This window comes from Protomyctophum parallelum (assembly GCF_964188405.1).
Source record: "Protomyctophum parallelum genome assembly, chromosome: 8".
Lineage (NCBI taxonomy): Eukaryota > Metazoa > Chordata > Actinopteri > Myctophiformes > Myctophidae > Protomyctophum > Protomyctophum parallelum.
The window spans coordinates 8840615-8855560 of NC_139703.1; the positions used below are offsets into that span (position 1 = coordinate 8840615).

The 14946-nt window shown below is 44.0% G+C and overlaps 1 protein-coding gene across 3 annotated transcripts in view; it reads right to left on the bottom strand.

The window, feature by feature from the left end:
* Positions 1-12317, bottom strand: part of grm2a (glutamate receptor, metabotropic 2a) — a gene marked incomplete at its 3' end in the record, with an annotated part of 44000 nt that extends 31683 nt beyond the window's left edge. For all 3 annotated transcript variants that reach the window (XM_083772142.1, XM_083772144.1, XM_083772143.1), the window contains exon 1: positions 11952-12317. In XM_083772142.1, coding sequence (XP_083628268.1) covers positions 11952-12302 — 351 coding nt within the window. In that variant the 5' untranslated portion in view covers positions 12303-12317. The remainder of the gene's footprint in view (positions 1-11951) is intronic.
* Between the last annotated feature and the right edge of the window lie 2629 nt (positions 12318-14946).

A 14946-nucleotide genomic window follows, 5' to 3' on the forward strand; every position in this document is an offset into this window, starting at 1 on the left:
CCCCTTTATCATATAACTAGAGCTGTGGGTGTGGCTTCAGTTCAGGTGGATCACCACCCATCAGGCAGACCAGGCATACTTAATGAACTGGTGGGCGTGTCCACATAAAAACATCATTTTAACAAATACTGTACTTCTTTTGTACTTCTGTACTTCTTGGCACTCCATCTTTAACACTAATTGTGCTAAGGACAAGTCCTGGGAATCAAAACCACGGGGTGCCTTGGAGCTTGGACGTGTATTGGCGTCCTTTGGTCTTTTTTATTGACTGACGCACTGCCGTTCACTTCCTTGTTTACGGCTCCACTAGAACGGCTCACAACTCTAAATCTAGGGCGCTCTCTTCATTTCTGATTCCAGGAAGCATCTCGTTGGGAATATAATATATATAGAGAGACTTTAGGACAGGTAAGAACGGAAGATTTATGACTCCTGTTGCAAGACGAGACACAAAAGACAAACAAGGCATACAATAAAAGAAAAAACATAATAAAAATAATAAGAAGAAAATACAAAAAAACAGAAGATGGGATGTACAGCAACAAGCAACAATACATATTACTGAATTTTGTAATCCTTACATTCAACTGGAAAGATATTGACTCCATATCCGCCCCCCAGCTAAATATGCCTCCCGGTTTTGAAGGGAGAACGGAAGGCGGGGCTTTTCAGAGTGAAATCTGCCTCATCTGCTCCATGGCACTGTATAGCGGCATTATTTTTTTGAAGCATTCCCTAGCAAAAATATAGTGTTAACTGAGCATTTGAGCGTTTTGACATTCCAGAAGTGTTGTCCTGCTGCGTGTCGCGCCCCAGTGATTATGATGTGTTGGACTGGAGGATGCATGCGGAGGACGTGCCCATACGAGCGAGGCACATTTAACGGCTCACACAGACACACATGCTTTTGGGCGTTAAAGGAAAGCGGCGTCCCTTCCATGCATTAATTAGATGCCGTGCAGCCCCGAGGCAAGATGTTCCCGGGCTGTTAGTATAGAATGTAGGACATCTGTGATTAACTCCTATCTTTAAGACTCTAAATGTGGAAAATTCCCTCTCTATGAAGCGACAATCACCCAGAGAAAAAATGGGCTCCATTCTTCAACGTTACTAAAGTAAAGATCGTCATTTTCTTTTAATAACTAGTCAGTGTTTTTTAACACCCTGTGTGGGTTTTTACAAACATTTAACCTAAAACCTCCTAAAAACTCCATTGGATCCGCAAAACTGCTGGTCAAACCACCTAACTCCAATCCGATCATTGATTAGAGAAAGTCAGACGGAAAAAAAAAATATATATCTGATAGGTATTTTCGGTAGATCTGTTATTTTGTGGGTGAATGGTCTTAGGCCCTTTGCCTTTTAAATCTTATGCCCTGTGAGGTACATGTCACGCTGTCCCAGCGTGTAGATAGTAAGAATTGTTTTGTTTCCGATTGCCATAACACCCTGGCCTCTGTGAAATAACTTGTTATTTTAACCTTGAGTATGCCCGCGCCGACAGCCGGGCTCGGACAACTTGGCCTAGTGGCTGGGTGCAGGGAAAGAATGTTATCAGCAGGTTGCCATGGCAACGCCAGCCTCTGTGCTTTCCCGGTCTATGGCCATGCTGGTTTGCCATGCCAGTGACTTGATTTATGAACTACAAGTCATTCAAAACTACATATCCCATGCATAGTTTCCTGGTTTGTAATAGCAGTGAAGTCTCCCCTGTCCAACACGTCAGGTATGTGCACTGTTCCCATTTTGAGTACAATGATATAAATACTGTCTCCCATTTTGAGACGGTATTGAGAGACCATTTTCAACCTGTCCTCCGGGACAGGGCTGAATCTTATTGTAAATATATTGCTGTATGTGAATCTTAATTCTGCCTCTCATGAATCAAAATATAATGACCAAAACCTAATTGCTCTTGTGTCTGGACATCCTTTCTTTCGGTGGACCCTGTTATTCATATGAGTATTTAAAAGGTAACTCTCTAAAAGTATTCCATACTTAAGGTAAACATTTTTGTATTGATCCTCCTAAAGTATCCTGTTTAAAGCTAAGTATCAACCAAGTAAGTTGAACTTAGTAATCAACAAAAAAGTTCATATAGTCTAAAAGGTTTTTAACCATTTCTGTAAAGTTACAAGCCTTCTGCTTCTAGTTTGGTGAAAAGTATTTAATGTACTTAGAGTACTTTCAAAAGTATTTTAGCAGTTCCGGAGTTCCGGAGCCCCAAGCTCTATAGCTATCGAAGCTATAGTCTTATCTCAGTAGTTGTTTATACAGTTCTTGTTTCATATAGTCTTTAAAGTATTTTACGGATAAATACCCAACAATATCTATCTCCACATTAATGGTTAAAAACTCCACTTGAGCTGTATTTGGGAAAAGTGATGATAATATATGGACACATTACATTCAATAAAGTCACCGTCCCAACAGTGTTGGGTTGTTCTAAAACATTATTTTGTTTATTTATTTTAATTTCCTGAAAAGTTTATATTTTGGACATAGCCTACAGTAGGTAGCTTCTGCCTGACAGCAGAGAAATGTGGAACAACATATTTTCAGATGGGGGTCCGCAGCCAAATACAGATAATTCTGGGGGTCCTTGACATGGCCTGTGACACTGATGATGCCAACGATCTGCTCAGTGTGTGCAACTCAATTATATCACAGTCTGTCTGTCGTTGGTCTCAATGTCTCTGTGAAATAAGCATTGGTGGAAAAAGTACTCAATGCATTATACTTAAAGTAAAAGTGTCAATATGGCAATATAGAATGTCCGGAATAAAAAATGTGCTTGAGTAAAATTACAAATGTATTGGCATCAAAATGTACTTAGTAAACTACCAAATGTAAAAGTACTCATTATGGAGAATGTCTAGCCTGTAGTGGAGTAAAAGTATAATATTTGCCTCTGAGATGCAGTGGAAAATGGGAATACTTAAGTATACAAATACCTCAATATTGTACTTAAGTACAGTACAGTACTTGGTTACTTTCCAGTTTACACCACTGAATATATTATCATGCCATCTCCTCATGGAGCATGCTCTGCCAAGCCTCTCCGCACGCACGCACACACGCACGCACGCACGCACGCACGCACACAGCCCGGCTGCAGTCAGTCAGTCAGTCGCAGAGCCAAATCTCTCTCCACACACACACACACACACACACACACACACACACACACACACACACACACACACACACACACACACACACAGCCCGGCTGCAGTCAGTCAGTCGCAGAGCCAAGTCTCTCCACACACACACACACACACACACACACACACACACACACACACACACACAGCCCGGCTGCAGTCAGCCAGTCACAGATGGGGAACAGAACACAGCTAGAGCCTGGTCTGGCACAGACCCTCCTCCGCCTCCACTCTACTCCTAATCTGTGCCCATGGAATACCATCAAGGCTAGGCCTGCAGCCATCCTATACACACACACACACACACACACACACACACACACACACACACACACAACACCGCCCCCAGAACAGAACAGAGACCATCCAAACATCACTAACGGCAACAACAAAATAATTTAATAAAGCAACAAGCTTGTTCATTGTGACAGGTTTATGAAGCACGTTTCGACATTCTCACACCATGGCATGTTTCCATGGTGTTCAGGACCTCTGAATGAATATTCCAAAGGGTCTGTGTCGTATACTTGTCTCCTGGGGGATTCACACATATCCTGCGTGGCCACCTGCTGTTCTTAACCTTTTCGCGTGGCTATACGGCCCTAACGACCCGTCCTGGAGACGGCATGACACCGCCAAGAAGACACCCGTCAGCCCCACAGAAGGGCAAAGTGGTGGAAAAAAGTACTCACATTTTTTACTCATTAAAGGGCAAGACCACTTTGGTAAAGATGTAGGTTGTGTGTAGTTGTACCTTGCAATGATGTGGGCCTATAACTCCAAATGTGGACAAGAGATCTAAAATAATTGCTCCAGTGGTTTGAAATTGATCATTTAAAATATGCTTTTCATTGACTTACTGTACGTTGTACTGTACACTGAAACAGCTCTCAAGGTCACTCTTTTTAGTATGTAAACAAACACAAACAAAGTTGATTCAAACGATAATTAGCCTGAGATAACGTGTTAGGATTCTGGTCTAGAGGGGCAGGTCGCGGCTGGGATTTGCGCACTCCCTGATTGGATCTCACCGATCAGCCCCGAATGAGAATGAGGCCAGCTCCATATATGGACACTGGGCAGGGGCCCTGTCCAGAGCTCGGGCAGAGACCTTTTGTGGCGGTTCTGGACAACCGTGGGTCCGACCGACTCGACACCGGGCACTGCACCCCCTGTGGGGGTGTGGAACGCGTGTGTCGAATTTGAAGTCGGTGGGGTGAACGGTTCTCGAGTTACGTGACACACACACACACACACACACACACACACACACACACACACTACAGAGCCGAACCCACTTTTATTCGGCTCTAAAATAGGAGTATGAATCGGCCCTTAGATCAAAATTGTAGTCAAGTACAGTAGGCTACTTGAGTTAATGTACTTAGTTACTGTACACAGCCGATGAGCAGATGTCTGCAGAGCAACCACTATAGTGTGTGTGTGTTGTTGACATGGATATATACTGCTCGGCGACATTGTGCAGTCAATCGCAGAGTAATAACAACGTCTCATCCTATTATGGCACACTAACATCGTTGCGCTCCACAGCAGTGGATTTGCAGCGTGGGAAATCATGGAACCAGTCAGTCGATATGAAACGGGCCTACTGTACCATGAGTCCACATCTTCTTCACCCATACAATAACATGCATTAGTGCACGCTCACTACTGTATATACTGTATGTCTGTATGCCGACAATAGCTTTTCTCTGTCATTTAAAGATGGAGTGCCGTGATTTTTTTTATACCCTAAAACATGATCATCAGGTCTTATGTTATATGTTATATAAGGAGGTATAATAAAAAATAAAAAAAAAGTGTACAGTATTTGTTAAAATGTTGTTTATATGTGGGCACGCCCACCAGTTCATTAAGTATGCCTGGTTTGCCTGGTGGGTGGTGATCCACCTGAACTGAAGCCGCACCTGCAGGTGCGCACATGCCTGCAGGTTGACAGTTATGAATTGAACTATAATTTCACCACAATGTACAATACTGACTATTCACATCATGATAGGTCTCTCTCCCCCACCAGTGCACCACCTAAAGTGTGTGTAGACAGTTGTAGAAATCTGTATACAGTACTTAATCTAATCTAACAACCAAGACCTTTACTTCTGGTGATTTAAACTGAAGCAACAGCGAGGGGTAATGAAATGAAGCTGAAGACAGATTTACTTGTGGTGGAATAAGCCTCAACTGGGGCTATCTATCAAGGACTGTCCCTCTAGTCTAATAACTATACTGAACTATAAACCTGGTGTTTCATATGAAGGAATTCAGGGGTGGGGAAAAGGTAGTCAAATGTTTTACTTCGTACAGCATGGCGCAATGTCATGTCACGTAAAAGTATGAATTCTGCAATGTAGAAATACTCTGTTACAAGTACTATAATAGTCCGGAATTCAAATTTTACTTAAAGTAGACTTTATGCAGAATTTCAAATTTTTTAAAAAAATGAAGAAAAGCAGATCTATACCAGCTCAGAATGTGTCGCATCGCAACGCATTGTTAACTTGTAGATTGGCTGTTAACTAGGAACTAAAGTTTTCAAATAATCGTAGTGGAGTAAAAGTAGAATACAATGTAAAATGTAAAAAGTAATGTAGTAAAGTGACGTAATGTAGTAAAGTAGGCCTAATTAAACTAGTACAATAGTACAATACTTGAATAAATGTACTTTGTTACTTAGTTTACACGACTGAAGTAATTACAATGGACTAGCCATTGGGGGAAAAAGATGAAACGGCAAACAGCCATGATGTCTTTTTTATCCCACGTTTGTGTAACCCCTGTGTCAATTATCTAATGTGATCCTGGGCTCTACACACCCTCCACCAACCTAGTCCCCATATATGGGGAGAGCAACGGACTTGAACTCATGCTTCCTTCATGCCTGAGTGTCAAAGTTGCTCCTTTGCACCTGAGAGGGGGGAAGTTTCCCTGGTTGGACGTAGCGCCGTGGAAGGAACACGTTATTCCAACCAGTTCCTTTCCCCTCCATCAGGCGCCAGGGGGAGGCACTTTAGAGACTAGCCCTGGAAGGGCTTACAGCGAGTCTCTCTCCGACGCCCTGTGGAAGTCCCTTCCGCAGCCCTCTGGTCTCAGGTCCCCGGTTTCTCTCTAAAATGAATGTGCCATTTTAATAACGCAATGTACCCTGAATTTACCGGGCAGAGTCATTTCTTCTACTATGGCAATTCCGGGTTTTGCCTGCACCGATCTGGTTGGATTCATTTTATTTAATCATTAAAATAGTACATTTTAGAGAGAAACTGGGGACCTGAGACGCTTCCCAGCTACGAGAATAGACTTTTACCAAGCAGGCTTTGTTTCGGTGAGTAGTAGTTGCGTGTTTTGTTTATTTGCGGGGATTTGAAAACCCGCGCACGGGAGTGAGAATATCACCAGAGGGCTGCGGAAGGGACTTCCACAGGGCGTCAGAGAGAGACTCGCTGTAAGCCCTGGACCAGGGATATTTAGAGACCAGGATTACTGCATGTTTTTTGTGAGGGTACCTATCCTAGGGGACACAGGGAGAAAGGAAAGGAAAGGTAGGCTACTATGTTTACCCAGGGTAACTGGACTAAGCTCAATAACTTGTTTACAGCCAGGCCCTGCTCATAGAACATTTCATGGTAGGCGTTCAATGCCTTGTCCAAGGGCACTTCAGCGGTGGTAATTTCAACGTGCCGGTCCGGGGATACGAGCTAGCGACCTTCCGATATCAAGACCGCTCCGCATACCGTTCGGCCACCGCTGCCCCCGAGAACATACAAACTCCACACAGAGCCATGATGTCTTGTGATTCACTACCACTGCCTGCACCTCAGTCACAGGGACAGTAGAATGTACAGAAGAAGTTGGAGATGACCTACTGTAGAAGACCTGCAGGCTTGTAATAGTAACTCCATAAATTAAAGCAAGACAAGGACACTCTGAGGAGTCCCATGCAGTCAGACGCAGCGCTGCACTAAGATCACAGCTCGTTCATCAAATCCCTTATTTCCAAACATTCCCTTTCTCTGGGATCCTCTTTGTACAGTAGGTTCATATAATATTCCCACTACACACCAGTGTTGGTTTTGTCGACTATAAACTATGTCGACATGAGGTTTACAGTGAACCCAAATGCAAAGCCACAGTATAGACAGAGTAGATTTTAGAAGTTAATAACACAAAAAGGCAATTCTTACAGCAAGTTCCAGGCAGGAGAACAGCAGTCCAAAATGCAACACTTAGAATTAACCCTGCAACACCCAGATTAATTTACACTTGCAAAAAAGAGATTTCAACCTTAATACTACTTTTTACTACTAGGACTTATCAGAGGAAACATTTGGGGGATGTCTTTCATAATAATAAAACATGTTCTAGACATTCTAATGATCACAAAAAAGTCCAGAGATTTTTAATTTGTGTGAATTTCAGCCTCTGTGGGGGGTATTTATATGCAAATATCATGACCAATGGCATTGCAATGAACATCAATGATGACATTTGGGTGAACAAAGAACAGGAAAACAAATTATAATAATTAATTAAAATATGTTGTAATATTGCAATGCTGGGTGTTACAGGGTTAAGAATGCAGGCCGTAGATCAAGGGGTCCAAAAACACAAAGAGTCCAGGTACAACCAAAGCACTGACAATAGTCCAAGAGCAAAAGCAACAAAGTATAAACTAAGTGACAGAGTGAGTGTATGAAAGGACTAAGGAGTCCAGTTTTATAGGTGGTGGGTTGATTGCAGAAGTGTCCTCAGGTGTGAAAGGGGCATGACACTGTTGGGCTGATGAGGGAGTGTGTGGACAGGTGTGTGGCAAGGACTGATATGAGAGATGGAAAGGAATGTGGGAGTGGCTGAAGTTTAGCCTGGCTAATAGTAGTAATAAGCCAGGCCGTTGGCAAAAAAAAAAAAAAAAACTGTTGTGTGATATTAGTCTGGCTTATTAACCAGGCTAGCTGAAGTGGGGACACGGTCTGTGTGGACAGACAGACCGGTCTGTGTGGACATCTGCCATTTCAATGTCATCACTGCCCACCAAAAATAAGTTTAGTTGACTAAATCAACTGTAGATTTGATTCAGTCAACTAAAATCGTATGATATTTATAGTCAACTAAAACTAGACTGAAAGTAAAACATTTCAGGTGACTAAAATATGACTTGAATGAATTTTGTTCAAAAGACTATGACTAAAACTAAATAAATACATTTGCTGTCAAAATCAACAGTGCACTACACGCGATCCCAGAACCAGATGCCTGTATAGAATGTTTGGCACAGCAGGTCAGCAGAGAGATGTATACCAGTGGTTCCCAAACCTTTTCATGTCAAGGACCCCCAAATTGACACTAATTAGCCCGCGGACCCCCATTTGAAATGATATGCCAGGGACCCCCATAAGAGAAGATTTTTACGGCTCTAGCAGTGATTTTCAACCATATTAATTTCAAGGATCCCCAGTTTGACATGCATATTAGTCACAATTAATGGTGTGAATGTGAATTCAACACTCCCCCCTAAAGGAATGAGCAATGGTTTATCAAGCGTTTATTATATCTGTAGCCATTGATTGACTCTGGACGTCTAGGAGCTAATTCTCTACACACACGTGTCAGAGCTGTCTGTAGTCGTCTTACTTATGGGCTGCTGGACACCGTCCTTGGGCTGCCTGGTTTGTGTGTGTGTGTGTGCGTGCGTGCGTGCGTGTGCAGCCTTGTGCCTTACACACTCCTGATCCGTGACAGAACAAACTCTCCCTCTCCACAATGAACTGCAATTATATTGATATGGCAGTCACATTAGCGGCATGGAGACAAGGGCCCAATTAGAAGGCCTTTGGTGGCGTTGGCCCCGAGTAAAGCCGAGGCGAGCGAGCTGTGCGGCGGTATACCGCTGAGAGAGAGAAATCATGCTGTCACTAGTCATCTGTCTGCTCTGCTACGAGAGAGAGAGAGAGAGAGAGCGCAGCATCTGCAGCACGTCTGCGTCTGACAGGCCCTGCACTGCTGGAGTGTGAATTACCAGGACGAGACAGAAAGAGATCCTCTCTCCCCAAATGAGATAAGTCAACCGTGTGGTGGGAACAGGTAAACAGATACACCACGCAGAGCCCACACTCATTACCCACTTAGCAGTGACAAATAGTGTTTTACTTTTGCTATATACCCTATATGCTTATACCCTAGCCCCTAACCCATTTTATACAGACTTATAGCATGTTATGTATAGACAGCACTAGAATTGCATTGTATGTAGTCATAGCACTTTATAGTATATATGTATAGTACAGTATATATGTATAGTTTATTTATATGGAGATTCCACTGTTACGTTATGTTTCATGAATACTACTTTTTATGTATGTGATGTATTGCCATGCTTTTTTGTTCTTGTCTAATGTAAATCGTTCTGGATTAAGAGCGTCTGCTAAATGCCTAAATTGTACAGTAAATTATAATGACTAGTTACCCGTTCTGAATATATGAACAGCAAATCATGTTCAGTGTGCGATGTAATAGATCTCATTACTGATTGTTTACAGATGGTCTTGGGAAGTTGGGTTGGGCACAAAAGTATAGGCTAATTAAATGCTGTAGTACAATCATAAGTACACCATTGATGTGTGATGTAAATATGGTGGTGATATTCTGCCTATAAATGGAAGTTATTGAATATTTTCAAGTTCGGTGTTGCACTTTGTAGACGGTCCCTAACCGCTCACCGTCTGCTGCCCATGGAGATATAAGCTATTAAACGGTGAACGCGGAGGTTGGCTTTTTGGGCTTCAAAGCAAGTTGTAGTTTGTTCTTTATATAATCAGGATAAGAATTTGATGTTTTGTGTGATTTAGGAACGTGTCGTTGTCATTGCATCTGTCTGTATGTATTTTGTCATTGTGTTGTTCCGACGGCACGGGATCTGTCTTCCCCAAACGTCTCCATTTGGCCACCCCGAGACCCCGACAGATAAGCATTCCGTTGTGATCGTGCTGTTCAGTGTGTCACGCAGCCACGCTGGGTGCGCGCAGGGCTGTAACTTGTCGTTGTCAGTGTCCGGGCTTTCAGCGTGCATGTAGCCCCCATGTAGAGGGGGCGGACAGTGTGGTCTCGAAACAGTGTGTGTGTGTGTGTGTGTTCACGTTAACATGCCTCCGTCCAACTGTCGGAGCTTTCAGGTGCCTGTGCCACGCAACCCGGCCGCGATGCTTCCCCAAAGAAGAAGTTATGTCGACTGACGCAAGAGTAGCTGTACTATGGGTCCGAGTTGTTTTCCTCGTGTGGGTCTGATGCATAGGTCTGATGCCTGCCTGGGGGCGGTGTGAAAAAGGGGAAGTGCGTTGGAGAATGCAAGGGGAATGTTGCGCCGGAAACTGTGTCCCAGTATTAATCTGTGTCCGTCCCAACATGCATTTCACTGGTGACACTGGTGACACGTGATTTGCGGGGAGATGAGTTGTTATTTCATATAAATGGGTATTGTACTGTAAATATGACATGAATATGAATGCAAAGTAGTGGTTGAGTTGTGGACAGGCTAGCTGTTGGTGTTGTGCATGGTGAGATGTGTGCAAACGGTGTGGTTTAGTAGGAGAAGACGGCCAAAGGATGCAACACACACACACGCGCGGCGCCAAATTGTATAGGGCACTCTTTGTTGTGTTGCGGCGGTAGCTAGAGGAAGCATGCCAGTGGGGTAACGGTGAGAACGGTGGCCTGTGATCGCTAAGGGGCGGAGGTGTGTGAGGGTGCGAGGTTAATTCACTAATAAATTCATTATTAATCATTAATGTGTCAAATTGAAAAAAGGGCTTCGTTAAGACCTCCATATTCATATGGTCAATGCCTGTGTGAAAAGTGGGAGCGATTGGTGCAGGCAATGAGGAGATACGGCGGTGTTTCTGACACACACACACGTTAGAATTATAGTATGATGATGATGACATGCCCAAAACTGTGACACCAGGTATACGTAAATGGTTGAAGTTCCCTGTATGTATTTATGTAAAATAAATGGTTGAAGTTCCCTGTATGTATTTATGTAAATGGTTGAAGTTCCCTGTATGTATTTATGTAAATGGCTGAAGTTCCCTGTATGTATTTATGTAAATGGTTGAAGTTCCCTGTATGTATTTATGTAAATGGTTGAAGTTCCCTGTATGTATTTATGTAAATGGCTGAAGTTCCCTGTATGTATTTATGTAAATGGTTGAAGTTCCCTGTATGTATTTATGTAAATGGCTGAAGTTCCCTGTAGTGCCTTATCCCGCATCCCTAAACCTTTTTTTTTTGCCCTTTTTACTATTTTGCAAAACATTTAAAAATTGTTCGATCTACATCGGCACATTGTGAGCTTGTAGATCGGCTATAGTTGAAAAATATATTTTTTAGGGATGAGGGGTAAGACACTGACGAAACTAGGGCCCTTTGTCTTCGTTAGTCAGCATTCATTAATTGTATAAAAACATGCTTGTGGCGTCCTGATGAAGGTCTAACGACCGAAACGACAACTTTTGTCAAGTTTCCGACAGTGAAACTTGTTTTTTTTAAAGATACCCTTTTAATAGATGCACTTTTGTCCTAAGCACCTGTCACCAACCTGTTGAGGTGTGCATCAGCCGTTTTCTAGAAACTCTGAGAGCCTAAAATGGACCAATGAGGGTAAACAAAACAAACAAGAACGTTGCCTACTGCATGTGCATCTATTTTCAACGGCAAGCACTTACACATGAAGCCGGTCTGAATATGCAGCGTACTATCAGTGTATACAAATCATCGTACCTGAATGGAGACGTCGCTGTAGGATCCCCCGATCACGCCGGAGATGGCCAGCGGCACGTCGTCGTGGATGGCGTAGGAGCCGTCGGGGCACGTGTACTCGCTGTCGTCCACCTTGGTGAGCGACGCCCGCACGAACTCCAGCGACTGCTCCAGGGCGTACGTGTCCTTGGAGCACGTGTCCAGGATGTGAGCGCCCAGCCTCAGCCCGGGCAGCACGCGGTCATCCCCGTTGATCTCGTCCAGGGCCAGCAGCATGGCCTCCAGCCGCTGGATGCCCCGCTGGGCGTTGATCTTCCCGCAGTCCTCCATGCCCTCGCCCTTCTGGTGCACGGGGAACAGCCCGCCGATCATCAGGTCCCCCTCCACCGTGATCTCCCGCTTGGTGGCGTCGGCGTTGTAGCCCGCCGCGGGCAGGCCCTGCGCCGCCGGGGGAGCCTGCAGGGCCAGGAGGGAGAGGCACGCGCACAGCAGGCCGAGGCGGGACGACGGAGGCCCCTGGGGCCCCGACCCAGGGGACGACCTCCCCGATGACATGTCCCTATGGGGCAAGACGAGGTCACGGTCCTACCAGGGGGGGTCCCCTGTTGTTGCTCGTGATGTTCGGGGGTTGTCGCCGAGGAGGAAGGCGGCGGCGGCGGCAGGCGAAACAAGGCGCAGCCAGCACCGTTGGATCTCAAAGCGTTTTAGTTTTGGCTGAGGCCATTTACAGCAGCAGCATCAATGCCATCTCCTTTAGATCCTTTTCTTTGGAGTGCTGGTAGATTACAGGCTGTGCATGGAGCAGACAGACAGATATAGATTCAGGCACAGTTATTGAGCTTTACAGTACAATAAGACCTTCGTCTGTTTATGAGCACTGTGCCCCAGAGCTGTTCATAAGCTCCGTGCCCGGGGCTGACACTCGTCTCATAAAAATACTTGAAATCATCGGTGCGTAGGTGTGTAAAGTTGTCTCCCTCGATGGAATGATATTAAGAGTTCACTATAATATTCTAGAAAGTCAGAATACAATAAAAATGCCCCGCACACTGCAGTCTACAATTGCACAATAATATAAGGACATCTTTATTCGGGCAACGTTTCGGCCAACTTCTTATTCTTCAGGCATGCAGGCCCGCATATATATATTTCAAAACTATTTCCTGGGCATAATAGGTGAAAATTAAAATAGCTGATCTGTCACATCATGTCACACTGCAATGGAATTGTGAGCTTGTAGATCAGCAATTTTCCTACTATAGGTTTTAGTTACTATACATATGCAGTAGGCCTACTACGACACTACTGTAGTTTGTACTACCATAATCGGCAGATACTCAAAATCGAATGATTTGACGGAAACAGATCAGGAGCAAAAACAAAATGTGATCCTTACATAATATGTAAGGATCACATTTCGTTTTTGCTCCCGATATGATATTATCATATGCTGTAGTGGAGCTCTGAGTGCTGCCCAGAGTGCATGGGGGAGCAGTTAGTTAGGGGTTTAGTGCTCAGGGACACTTGCTGAGAGCTGGAATCGTACCTGGGACTTCCAGAGTTCTAGGCAGGCTCACTTAAGCACCATTACACGAGAGGTCATTAATGCACGCCTGCGATGCTGCAGGAACGAGCCTGCAGGGCGAGTTCTGAAAGCAACGCAGAAGTGATTAAAAGAAGGGATTAAAGTACTACTATTGGATGGATGGATGGAAATATATATCTAGACTATTTGAAAATAGCCGATCTACAACCTCACAACGTGTCACATGGTTTTTTTGTTTTTGTTCTTTTTGCCAGGCTCCCGGCCTGGCACAACATATTTTCAGATGGGGGTCCGTAGTAAAATACATGTCAATTCGGGGGGGGGGGGAGGGGGCAGCATTTCACTTTTCCTGCATGCTGACGCAAATGCTATGTATTCATATACTGTAGTTATCAGCTTCAGAGTGACGTGGTGCATTAATTACACCCTCCTTGGTTAGAACATGTCAAACTGTCTGACCTTTTCTCCCTCACACACCGAGAGTGTAGATAGATACCAGCCCTTCCACTCTCTCCCCAAGCACATCTTCAACAAGTGAAAACTGAACGAGAGACAACAGAAAGTCCTGCACGCTTATCTTATAATGCAGAGCCACCACAGACAAAAAAACAGAATAAAAGACATACAGTACACTACAGTAATAAAGCAGTAATAAAGTAAAAACGGAGGGTTGGTTGGATGGATGGCTGGATGGATGGATGGTTGGATGGACTGACACTGCCGTTTTTTAGAAACCTGTCACTAGCGAGGCTATAAAAGAGACAAGTAAGGCCACATAATGTAACGATGACCATAGGTGGAACACTGTTAGGCCTGTATATATATATATATATATATATATATATTCATTGAAAATACTAGACCAGGGGTGCCTGCTGGCCTAGTGGTCCAGGCGCATGCCACATATAAGGCTTTGGCCCGACAGCGTGTTGCGTGTTTGAGTCCCATTCATGACCATTGCTGCATGCATGTAGTCTCTCTCCCTCTTTCTTGTCTCTCTTCACTTGATATATCAATAAAGGCAGAAAAGCCAAAATCAAACAAATCTTAAAAGAAAATACTAGACCAATGTATAGTCACAGAACTGTTCTCTAAATAAAAGAGCAGTGTATAGATATTTATTTTAGCTACAGTGTGTGGTGAAAAGAACGGTGTTCCGTTCACCTCCACCATCTGTTCTCTCCGTCCAGCTCTGAATCCAGCTCACTGATGTGCTATCAAAACCAATTGCTTTTAGCTTGTTAACCAGTATGGAGGTCCAGCTTGACCATGCCGCAGTATTTGCCAGCATCCACCTCGTGTTTGATGTGGTCGCTCAAATAGAGGAGGCATGCATTATGTGTCAGTGGAGTGTGGGATGTTCTGAAGCCGGATTGAAATTCGTACATTAATGTTTTTGTGGCAAGATACTTTTCAAACTGTTCATAGACAATTCTTTCCGTCACTTTCGAGATGGAGCTAAGAATAGAA